This window comes from Varanus komodoensis, unplaced genomic scaffold, assembly GCF_004798865.1.
Source record: "Varanus komodoensis strain SLA01 unplaced genomic scaffold, ASM479886v1 scaffold9, whole genome shotgun sequence".
Taxonomy (NCBI): Eukaryota; Metazoa; Chordata; class Lepidosauria; order Squamata; family Varanidae; genus Varanus; species Varanus komodoensis.
Genome location: NW_025336598.1, coordinates 24,509,611 through 24,521,488, shown reverse-complemented (window position 1 = coordinate 24,521,488; position 11,878 = coordinate 24,509,611). Strand labels below are relative to the sequence as shown.

General features: G+C 37.2%; 1 protein-coding gene across 8 annotated transcripts in view; it reads left to right on the top strand.

The window, feature by feature from the left end:
* CLOCK (clock circadian regulator) overlaps positions 1 to 10,519 on the top strand; it is a 46,291-nt gene extending 35,772 nt beyond the window's left edge. For 7 of the 8 annotated variants that reach the window (XM_044417721.1, XM_044417716.1, XM_044417722.1 and 4 more), the window contains 9 exons: positions 291 to 366; positions 2,155 to 2,296; positions 2,573 to 2,673; positions 3,460 to 3,549; positions 5,058 to 5,216; positions 6,225 to 6,431; positions 7,289 to 7,494; positions 8,356 to 8,662; positions 9,708 to 10,519. In XM_044417721.1, the coding sequence (XP_044273656.1) occupies positions 291 to 366; positions 2,155 to 2,296; positions 2,573 to 2,673; positions 3,460 to 3,549; positions 5,058 to 5,216; positions 6,225 to 6,431; positions 7,289 to 7,494; positions 8,356 to 8,662; positions 9,708 to 9,890 (1,471 nt within the window). In that variant the 3' untranslated portion in view covers positions 9,891 to 10,519. Of the gene's footprint in view, positions 1 to 290; positions 367 to 2,154; positions 2,297 to 2,572; positions 2,674 to 3,459; positions 3,550 to 5,057; positions 5,217 to 6,224; positions 6,432 to 7,288; positions 7,495 to 8,355; positions 8,663 to 9,141; positions 9,323 to 9,707 lie in introns of all 8 variants that reach the window. The other variant, XR_006413507.1, reaches the window with a different exon arrangement.
* Positions 10,520 to 11,878: the final 1,359 nt, after the last annotated feature.

Sequence of the window (11,878 nt, the reverse complement as noted above, 5' to 3'; positions counted from 1 at the left end):
GAGAATCCCACTGACCTCATTCCAGAAATGAGCATTTCCATTAATTTTGAATTGTTTTTAGACATGTAAATTTCCTGTTGCATAAGTGGTCAGTCCCGTTGACACATGAGCACAGCAGGATAATGTGCAGTTTCTTCTGAGATAGTCATAATTAAAAATGTATGCCTGCATTTGTTTAGAACTGTGTGCTTTTCTAAAATGACTTTAAAAGTATGGTGCATAAAATATTTTTATTATTTTAGTAAGTTAATCTGACACAACTTCCTGAAAAATTGTGTATTTATCTGTAGTTATGCAGAGGTTCGAGCAGAAAGGCGACGTGAACTTGGTATTGAAGAATCCCTGCCAGACATACCAGCAGACAAAGTAAGCTTTCCTCTGTCTCTTATATTAGTTCTTTTCACTGATGTACCTCAATGCTTTAAAAATTAATTTGCGCTTTAAAAATAAACTTAAGTGTGTTTTACTTGCATATGTATTTACCAAAACATGGTTCAAGTTTCTCTGTCATTCGTTATCATAGTTTTTACAGGCAGGATTTTTATTCCGATTCCCTTATTGTATGATGTAACATGCAATACATCCCTTATTGTATGATGTAAACACTCAAAACTAATGTTGGATTAGATTCAAAGGATGGTAGGTGGAGCTATTGTTCCACACAAGTAGTTTGTTCAATGCTATTGTATGCAAATTATGCAATAGTTCTCATGCTTTCACTTGCATAAGCACTAGCACAAGCTCATGAACATAAGAATACATCTTTTGATTCAATTTCATTTTTGATATGTAATGCTTCAACAAGTCCTTAACTTTTTGGAGCCCCTGGGCCCTTCTGAAATTTTGAAAAAGCAACATTAATACTATCATAACATGACTGCCATGAGACTTGGGCATTTCAGTCCATCCTCTTCCCTCTGCTTTCTATAGATCATCTCTTCCCCAAACCTCTCACTCTCTGGTTTATCCCCCAGAATCTTTCTGTCCCTTTCTTTCTGTTTCACAAATAAACATACAACAGATGATCACAATCATTGAGAAAAAGCAAGTAGGGTACATGCATTGGAATAAAGATGCATAGTGGTGTACAAAATTATGCATAGTATGGTGAAAGTGGAGAGGGAGATTTTTTTCTCCTTTCACACTACTAGAACCAGGGTTATCCCAAAATAAAAGGAAATATAGTATGTAGTTAAACTACAGCGTTCACTGCCACACATTGTGGTTAACAGCCTCCAGTTTGGACTGCTTTAAAAGGAAATTGCCCAAATTCATCACTAGTACAATTGCTTATATTATGCCTCCAGTATCAGAGGCAGCATGGGCAATATGTGTGGCAGTTGCTGGAGAGCATGGCCAGGAAGGTGCTGTCACACTGATGTCCTGCTTGTGGAATTGCTATGAGCAGCTGGTTTGTACAGAATGCTTGACTAAGTGAACCCTTGGTCTTATCCAGTATGGATACTCCTATATTCTTAGTTCTGAGTCATTGTGATGTGTCCACTTACACTGGAGTTTGCACAGACAAAGGTGCCTAAGTTTTTTGTCTCTATGGGCACATGCGGAATTTTGAAAAATTAATGTTACTGGAATGATGCGATCCTTTACAAATCTGTTCAGAAGTAAGACCCACTGAGTTCAGTGGGACTTACTCCCCGATAAGTGTGTATAGAGTTGCACTTTAAGCCTTACGAAGCCTTATAATAGAGGGTCTCTCAACAGTATATTGGCTTGGCACTTCAGAAATTGCACCTGCTTCTCCCTTGTGGCAGCATTTGAAGCACCCTCTGCTGTGTACGTTAATGCCATTGCCACTCCAAAGAGCAGCATCAGCTGCTTTCTTGCTGTGGTCTTTTTCACAGCATAGGCGTTTCCCATGTGACTCTCCAGAGCAACTAGCCACCCCTTGCCTCAGTGTAAAGGGTCCTCAGAGTGAGACATAGCACAATGCCACTAATTAACTTCCCAGTGTTGCAGGGCTTGGATTCATGGCCCTGTGGAATGGCAAGCAGAGTTGAAATACATTAGAGGAAGATAGTACATATGTTACTGGAAATTTGCATTCACTGTTTAGCCTCATATTTGTAAAGAAATAATTAGTTTTTCCTAATTTTGTGGGGTAAATACTCAGCTAAAATGTTTTTATTGTTTCAGAGTCAGGACTCTGGTTCTGACAACCATATAAACACAGTGAGCCTGAAAGAAGCATTGGAGAGATTTGATAACAGCCCCACACCTTCTGCCTCCTCCAGGAGTTCAAGAAAATCTTCTCATACTGCAGTCTCAGACCCTTCATGTGAGTGTTGAGAATGGAAATTTGTTATGTATGGGATTGACTTGACTTAAATCTCTTTCTGTGATATTAATGATATCATAATTACTAAAGACATCATATGACTGTAAAAGCAAAGTATAATTAATAGTATCCCAGTGGTGTTATCAGTTTTGCAAAAATCTACAGTACCTTTGCAATAAACTAATGTTTTGTCCAAGTATGTATGTGTATGCTCAGGGTGAAGGTGAAGATGAATAAAAGTATCTCTCTTCAATTTTACATTGGCTATGACTTCAGCAACGCCCACAAAGATGACAGTGGATACTAGCACTCCTCCAAGGCAAAATATACCCGCTCATGAAAAATCTGCACAAAGAAGGGCTTCACTTAGTAATCAGGTAATTCATTGAAAATAATGTATCTTTTTCATGTATCAAGGGATAGGAACTTTAGATTTCACATTTTTAGAAGAATGAAGGCAAAGAACATAATCCCTGCCTAATCACCCAGTTTGGAGAGATCCTCTTTGAAACTGTCATTTGTCTGCTTGGAGATTTTGAGTCTGCCTACATATGTCTTCCATGTTCCAGTTTTACGAAGTCCTTTTATCATCCAGTGTTACTGGTCTTTTAACAATCTTTGAGTATAATTCCAGATTTGAACAGAAATTAGATTTGGTAATGGTAAAGATTAATTGTATATGTATTCATGACATTCATATTCATTATATATAATGTTGAGTTTTGTGCTTTTCTTTATAATGTAAATATCAGTTTTGTGTGTGCCTGAAGATGCTTATGAAAAGCTAGTCTATCCCACAAGAGCAAGAAAGGAAGGCAAGCTAAACCAGAGACCTCTGTGAAGCTTCTGCTTTGGAATCTTGTTCTTTGTCCATCTCCTTGGGATTTACAACTATTACATTTGGTTATTTATGTATGAATGTTTACATATGGGCAGATCAGAAACAGAAAACTGAAAGCACCAAATGCGTTAAAGTGGTTCAGACTCCTTCTAGTCTTCCTATGATGGAGAATCATTTTCAATTACAGAGATATAGGAAGACAGGAACATTTGTGCATGTGCTTTTGAAACCTCACCTTCCCTAAGTACAGTTTAGAAATTAGTGTTTTGTAAAGAAAAAAGTTTGATATAATAGTTACAGTATGTTTTTTTTTTAATTCTAGTCATTAAATTCACAAGCTATTGGACAACCATTAGCACAACCAATGATGTCCCAGCCTACAACTCTACAGATTCAGCAAAGCATGTCACAGGTACCAAGTAACTCTGCCTGTTTATTAAAGCAGATAATTAAACCAAAAACAAAATTAGATCTTTATTTGATGAAGAATTTAAGCCGTGAATTTCGATATGATTAAACATTACTCAGACAACTCATAGCACATATTGGTATTTTAAACTTTTTTTAAAATGTTAAATAATGTCTGTATGGATTGATTGTCTGATCAGAATCACTTTCAATTCTGATTAGACAATTCTCAAAATATGATTCCTTTTGGTTACTAATACTTGGGTATATGGAGAACAAGAATGAGCAATTTCTGTATTTGCAAGTGCTAATGAACTCTTCATACCTTAGTATGGAGGCTAGAAAACTGACCCTCAGGGCAATCAGGCTCTATAATAAGGATGGCATTGGTTAGCACTGTCTCAGAGATAATCTATTTGCATGGATGAAATTAAGGCACTGATTTAGGGGTGGGGAGAAGGTGTCCTGAGGAATAAACATTTCCTGAAAAGTCTGAGCAGAGATTGGCAGTGGCTTTTTACTTTTCCAGAAAACACATTAAATATTAGGCAATAATATTTATATAAAATTGTGCTTAGTATTTCATTACCTTTTTCCTCTAATGAGAGAGTTTGGGCGCTTTTTTGTTCACCACACTATTCTTAAAATGTAATAGTTCACAAGTGAGCTATTAAAGTGCTTTGGGGTCTGGATCAGGAGCATAGCTCAATAAAATTCATTAATTTCAGTGAAGATACTGAATTGTCCTGATTCAACATATCTGTGTGTGGTGGGAGTGGGGACATCTTCCCAAACTTTTCAAGTCAATAAAATGTGAAATCTGTTATCTGGGGAAAAATATTATTTCTCTGTTCAGTCTTGCCAGTGAATTGAACCCCAAAATTCAGTTTAAAAGCTTATCTTTTGCAAAGAGAAAAATTAAATTCTCTTCCAAATTGCACTTAAACCATCACCTGGGCACTGATTGTTAATGAGGACTTGCTCCACTATACTTGGGACATTTTCATGTTGAATCAGAAATGGTTGTTTGCAACTTAATCTTTTTCCAGAGACATGAGGTTTTGCTTATGCTCCAAGTTGGCTCTATAGCCTATAAATAACAGATGAATCTATTTGTCACAATAGATTTTACCCATTCAGTTGCTCAAACAAGATTTACATTGCCATTTTAGTTCTTTTGGACACCACCTGTACAAGTGGGAGCTGGAAAGAAAGCCCCTTCGTTAATGGTTCCCTTTAGCTGATCTCTTTTCTCTAGGTACAGCAAGTCTAGTTTTGTCTCAACTATATTTCTTACATTTTCTCTAAAATGGTCAATATCTTCCTGTGTTGGATGCTTGTCAAAGAGGGTACATTCTCAAATAACTCATTGTATGGCTTTTAGCTAAATGATTACTTCTGTGTGCAAAAGACGGATAGCAGAAGTGCTTATGTAGCAGCTGATTACTTTTCCTTTGGCATATTCATTACTGATTCTGATCACTCTTATGTTTTACTTAAATATCTCTACAGCCCATGCTTCAGTTTTCTGCTCAACTGGGAGCTATGCAGCACTTAAAGGACCAGTTGGAACAAAGAACACGCATAATAGAAGCAAACATTCATCGCCAACAAGAAGAGCTGCGTAAGATTCAGGAACAACTCCAAATGGTCCATGGTCAAGGGCTCCAGGTTGGATTAAGTTGATCAAACACTAACATGGCTAGTGTTTCTATACTTAATGTCTCTGTGTGTATGAGTGAGAGAGAGAGATAGGAAAAGGTGGCTACATTCATACATCATTTATTAATTCTGATTAATAAATAAATTTATTAATACATAATGTCATAATTCTGGCATACTGTGAATAGGGAAGCATACTGGTGTATTCTGCTTGTTCACTTCTGCTTACCTCTTCCTGCCAGTAGATATGGGGGAATAAGCCAGGTGCTTTCTGTCTATGGTGTGCTTAGCACAATGTTGGAACTAGCTTCTGTCACTTGTTGCTCTCTTCACCAGTGGTTTCAGCAAATAATGTATTGGTTGAACTTTTCTTTGTGCTGGAGTACATGGTTATGTCTAGATAGAATTGACAGGGGAAGGCAGCATTGCCATTAATTGATTTAATTTGGTAGAATTGTACTCCGTTTTTCACCTGAAGTCCTTAAAATGGTTCACAACATTACTAAAACGCAATTAGTACATGTTGGTTGGTTCTGCAGAATAACATACCCTGGAGAGAAATGTAGCTTTTATGTGATATAATTTAGTCTGATCTGTTAATAGTTATCTTTTTTTACTGGAGCAACGATTCATATGAGTTACTAATAAGCTTGGACCTCTCTATATAATTACAAGTTCTGCTATTAACTAATGATTTAAGATAGACAATATATCACAATTTAGAATATATAGATGTGGAGACTTTTTTCCTTTAGCAGATTAATAGTACAATAGTACAATAGTACATGTCTATTCAGAAGTAAACCTCATTGCTTTCAATGCAGCTTCTTCCCAGGTAAGTGTGTATAGGTTGCACCTTAAGCCTCACGTTTCTAATAGCTTAATACAACTGTTATTAGATAAAATAATTGTGTATATCTTCTAGAAACCAAAGATACAATTACTTTTAAAAATGACATATGTTTTGGATGCTAATAGTATTTTAAGCACTGATGTGTGTTCTGTTTTCCTCAAAAGATGTTCTTGCATCAGTCAACTCCTGGGTTAAACTTTGGTTCTGTGCAGCTGACTCCTGGAAACCCTTCAAATATTCAACAGATTACACCAATAAATATGCAGGGTCAAGTTGTTCAAACAAATCAGATCCAAGGTGGCATAAACACTGGGCATATTGGAACTCAGCACATGATACAGCAGCAGCCTTTACAAAGTAATACAGCACAGGTAACTAACATGCTTAGGTGAAAATCGTGAAGATATGACTCAGTGAAATAGGGGTTTTCACATTGTTTCCCTACTCAGACAGCTCAGTTACTGGTGGGTTACAGGGAAGACAGGAATTCATGTGTTTGTTTGCATTGAACTAATACATTTGTAACCTAACTGTACTGGAAAAATTTGAACAGATTCTTGAGGCCCTGGTCTATCTATTATAATCCTCGATTTAAAGAGTCTCATATCTGATGTGAACATGGTGGACCTATGTCCTCTGCCTCACTTCAATTAATACATTTAAGATTCCTTAATAATGGTTTTTCCAGCTCTGATTCTGGAACAGAATGGAATATCTCAGAATATTTCATACATTGCCATTACTGCCTGATCAGTATTGTGAAACTGCTGAGGCTCTTTAAATAAATTAATGTTAAAATGTTTTTCTGATTTGTTAAAAAGAAAATATGTATATATAAATCTTCTGTAATACAGGTAATTTCGTTTTCTCTCTCCCCATTGTTTGAACTTACTTAAACCATCCTTCTCACAAGAAATTCCTTATGGTGACCCCTTAATAATTAGTTGGCTCAATAAAAGCATCTTTTTCTAGTTCCTACTAATGTCAGAACTCATTTAGGGCTGCAGATTCTGTCTTATGACAGGAGTTTCTAGAAGTCTAATGCCATCTGTAGAATCATACCAAAGCTCAAAAATTAATTTCACACAATTAGTGTAGTTAAGTAATCATCATTTTTATTTAACCCAAGTGACTTAGTCTGTGATTTTCTACAATTTGGGAAGATGGTGGATTAAATCTGTTGAGTCATGCTGAATAGTCTTGTTGACAAAGTGTATTCTTTCTGCAGCATAGTCAGCAAAACATTCTTGGAGGGCACAGTCAACAGACCTCTCTTACTAATCAGTCTCAAAACACACTGTCAACCCCATTGTATAACACTATGGTGATTTCCCAGCCGGCTGCAGGAAACGTGGTCCAGATTCCTTCTACTTTACAGCAAAGTAATAACCAGAATGCTGCCATTACCACATTTTCCCAGGACAGACAAATCAGGTAAGTGTTAAGGGAAACAGCCTTCCACAAAATAATCCTAGTATCCTGCCTTCTTTCAGGGCACTCCATTCCATCCCACTTTCAAGAGGAAAGTGGAATAGAATGGAGTATAACTCTGTGGCTACCAGGCATGCTCAGTCTTCTTAGAGCTTTTCAAATTTGCGAGGAGTGGGGTGGTTGGCTTGCTTATTTTTGTGTTTTGCTGCTTTAGGTTTTCTACCTTACTGTTTTGTTCTGTAAACCTTGGAGTTACCCAAGCATACAGATACCACCCTCTTGTTTTTCAGGAGCTCAGTTTTGGCTACATAGCCATTGTAACTGAATTCACTATTACTATATATGATAATGCCTTTTAATAGGAATGTTGCCTGGAGACCTTTCTTTTTTAGCATCAGTTATTTTAAAGGAGACTTAGATAGGAAAAAGGTTCCTATTACAAGCTCACTTGAAATGGAAAATGCATTTGGTGTGATAAACTGAGAAAAGAAATGAAAGATGTGTTGAACTTGTCTAGAACTGTTAACCACAATGGCTGAATGAAGCCTCTTGAGTTTTATCTTCAAATTCCCTATGTAAGTGAAGAGAGAAGGCCTTTTAGGTGGCACTGCCCTGCTTTTGGAATGCTTTCCTAAAGGAACTTTGCCTGACACCTACTTTTGCTTACTATCTTGGAAATACTTGTATTTTGCATTTTTTTTATTTTTTTTTAGAAACAGGCTACTAAGTTAGACAGGCCCTTCATTTGATCAGCTGAGCTGCTATAATGCCTCAAATGAGACTGACAGCATAGTGAGCACTGAACAAACTGATTTTTGTGAAGTTTGTTTTAGTGAGGCAACTGGTATTTCTTTCCATTAACAGATTTTCCCAGGGCCAGCAGCTTGTAACAAAATTAGTCACTGCCCCTGTGGCATGCGGAGCAGTAATGGTACCAAGTACTATGTTCATGGGACAGGTGGTGACTGCCTATCCCACTTTTGCTGCACAACAGCAGCAGCCACAGACATTATCAATAACGCAGCAGCAGCAGCAGCAGAGCCAGCAGCAGCAGAGCCAGCAGGAGCAGCAGCAACAGCAGCAGCAGCAGCAGCAACAGCAGCAGCAACTTGCTACAGTTCAGCAACCAACTCAAACTCAGCTGGCCCAGCACCCACAACAGTTCCTGCAGGTAATGCCATGCATCTGTCCCATACAAACAGCCTGTGGATGTGTGTACAATTCATGAAATGAGACATCATTTCAAATATGCTATGCTGAAGGATGCTCTTTCATAGGCAGATGAGGTTATACAACTTGGGTTTTTTGTAAGTATGCAGTGCACATGGTATACACTGGTGCAGATATTAATTGCAAACAAACAACATGCCATGTGGTGTCCTTGAAAGAGTGGATTTTTAAGTCCACACTTGAAGGAGCTCAGGAAAAGAAAGTAAATGATGAAGCAGGGGCATTGCTCTCCAGATGTTCTTCGCCGTGATTTGCTTTATTTGCATTTCCTAAAATGAAAGCATATGGAAACACCTTCTTTGAAAAGACTCATACATTCTTCCAACTTCTATGCATCTATGGTACAAACTGTTGCTTTAAAAGGCTACCATTGCTTCTTCCTTGAGCCACATTAAGCTTCTCCTATATTTCTCCTCATAGGTGGCCTATCTTAGGGAGAGGGAGAGGAGAGGGAGAGAGTTCAAGTTTAACTGGAGCGGCCAGTGGGAACACTCACAAAGAAGTTTTCTATTTTGAGACAGAGATTTTAAAAGCAGCTTTTGACATGGCACGGAAGTCAGATGCTCAAGTGCACTCCATCAGACTACTGCAAGCCCCTTTTGTGAGCTTAAGTCATTCTTTGCTTTCTTGCCATAGTTTTTCAGTGTGTGTGAGGCAATTTGCATATATTACTAGGTGATCTAAAAAAAATGAACTAAGAGAAGACTAGGAAATGGCTAGCAGAAATGAGAAGAATATTGTCTTTGGCAAATACTTTGGGATGTGTCTGAGTGAATGAGGAAAAAAGGCATCTATTCAGTCAAAAAACAAAGTTACACTAAGGAAAAAACTACATCTGAAAGCCAATAAACTGGACCATACCAATTAGATGTACTGCTTTCATAGACGGAGAAGATCACTCAATCAAGCTGTGAGATATCATTATATGCCATTGTACCCATAGGTCTAAGATGTCCTACCTAATTCTCTTTCTTATGTATTTCTAGACATCCAGGTTGCTTCATGGAAACCAGTCAGCTCAACTTATTCTTTCTGCTGCTTTCCCACTACAACAAAGCACTTTTGCCCCATCACATCATCACCAGCAGCATCAGTCCCAGCAACAGCAACCGATTTCACGACACAGAACTGACAGCATGACAGAGGCGTCTAAAGTTCAGCCACAGTAGCATGGGGTCACTGCTTCCAGGAGCAGCAAGCAGAGGCTGGTTCATTAATAATTGCACTGGTGATAGAGAAGAGCCTACAGACTTTGCAAAGTGCAGTATTGGATATCCTTCTAAACGCTTGGAATGTGTCTGCTGAGGAATAGTACGCAGAATGCTGTTGGAGGTACAATAGGTATAAATGCACGAGAGGCTGATGGGAATAGGAAGATGGCTTTCTTTGCCAGGAGCTAGTTGCTCTGGCTCTGTATTTTGCTTTTTCTTCAAAGGCATGTGCTGCCATGTGTTAACTTGTTCAGATCAAGTCTCAAAATGTTCAGTGGACTAAATAGGGCACTTAAATATCTTGATGTTTTTAACAGTTCTATCAGATTAAGTGTTACAATGGACATGCTGTTGCTACAGCAGGTTTTTTTTTAAAGTATGCCTGCAATTATGCTCCAAACGGAAGTTAATTTTTTCATATTATGGGACAGTAAATATTTTCTGACTATTGTGTGGAATCAATCTTTATTGTACAGATACTGTAAAATACTGTGTATATGTCTGGATAAAAGCCGAGAGAGCAGAGTATTTTATATGATGCATGAAACTGTTTGAATATGCCCCCCTAAATTTTCACACAATGCTCAGATTGCTGTTTTCATCTGTTTATCTGTGTTTGTCTTCATGCTCCATCACCTGTAATGTGGGCACAAGTCTCCTGTTTGTGGTTTATGTGTGATGTCGCAGTTTGTTCAATGAGGTAATATAGCGTGCTGGTTTGTGGCGTTCTTGCAGTTAAATTATTGAAGAAACTCTGCATTTTGAGAGTTCAAGACATTCAATTTCATAAATACCATTTCATAAGTACTCACTTTTTTCCCTTTGGAAAAAATAGGAATTTGCACTGCACTATTGAGGATGGTTTGGAATTTTACTTCCCCAAAGCTATCTTTTGATATGATAAATAGTTGGAAATATTTATGTAAAAAATAAGGTTTAAAAATATAAAAGTAATTTTCAAGAATGTCTCAAATATAGGAGTAATTTGCACAATAATATATTTGAATTTAATAATTGTAGGCACTTTTTAACCTCTGTGGGGAGAAATGTAACCTCGGAATTTGTTGGAATCTTTTTATTCTCCTTAGAAAATATTGACCTTCATTTAATCAGAAATGATTCAGGGTCATTTGAAATAAAACAAAAACCCGTAGTGCCTTGATTTTAATTCAGGTGATACTGTTAAACATCTCAAATTACATTATATTGAATTTCTGACCATTTTTGAAGTCTTAGTACATAGTTAACGTGATATGCTTCATAGCTACATCTCTACCATATTTGTATGTAAGTAAATTAATAATTGTAAGTGTTTTGAAAGTTTGGTACTCTTCTTGACCATGAACTGTGTGGATACACATAATATAATGACTTAAGTAGTCATCTAATAAGAAATTCAGTTTTTCTACATGATACTAAAAAAAAATGAATAGTGATTAATAGAAGGATTTGATAAAAGCCATTCAGATTCGAATTTACTGAAATTTTAATGCATAAGATATAATCAGGTCTGCCAATTTTGAAAGGGATACTTTTGCACTAAGACTTCAGGGTGGCAAGTTCACCTTCATAAAGATAATAAAAAGATCCAACAGAAATTCTGTAGTTTCAGAAGATAAACATTGAGTAGATTTTATGGTACTAGTTTTAAAAACCACATCAGCAAAGAAAACAAGTTTTAATAGATAGACTGGGTAGTTAAAAGAATGTTCATGTCAAGAAAGATGGAATATGACAGAGGAGCTTTATTAATATAACCAAAGTGTGGCGAGATACTAAGAATGTAGCGCTGGGTGAACAAAGCTTGCAACAAAGGCAACACCATGGCAGCAAATGATAGCAGCAGTTATTTGGGAGGCAAACTCTTCATTGCAATTCTCTTGCATAATCTCTCTCTCTCTCTCTCTCTCTCTCTCTCTCTCTCTCTCTCTCTCTCTCTCTCTCTC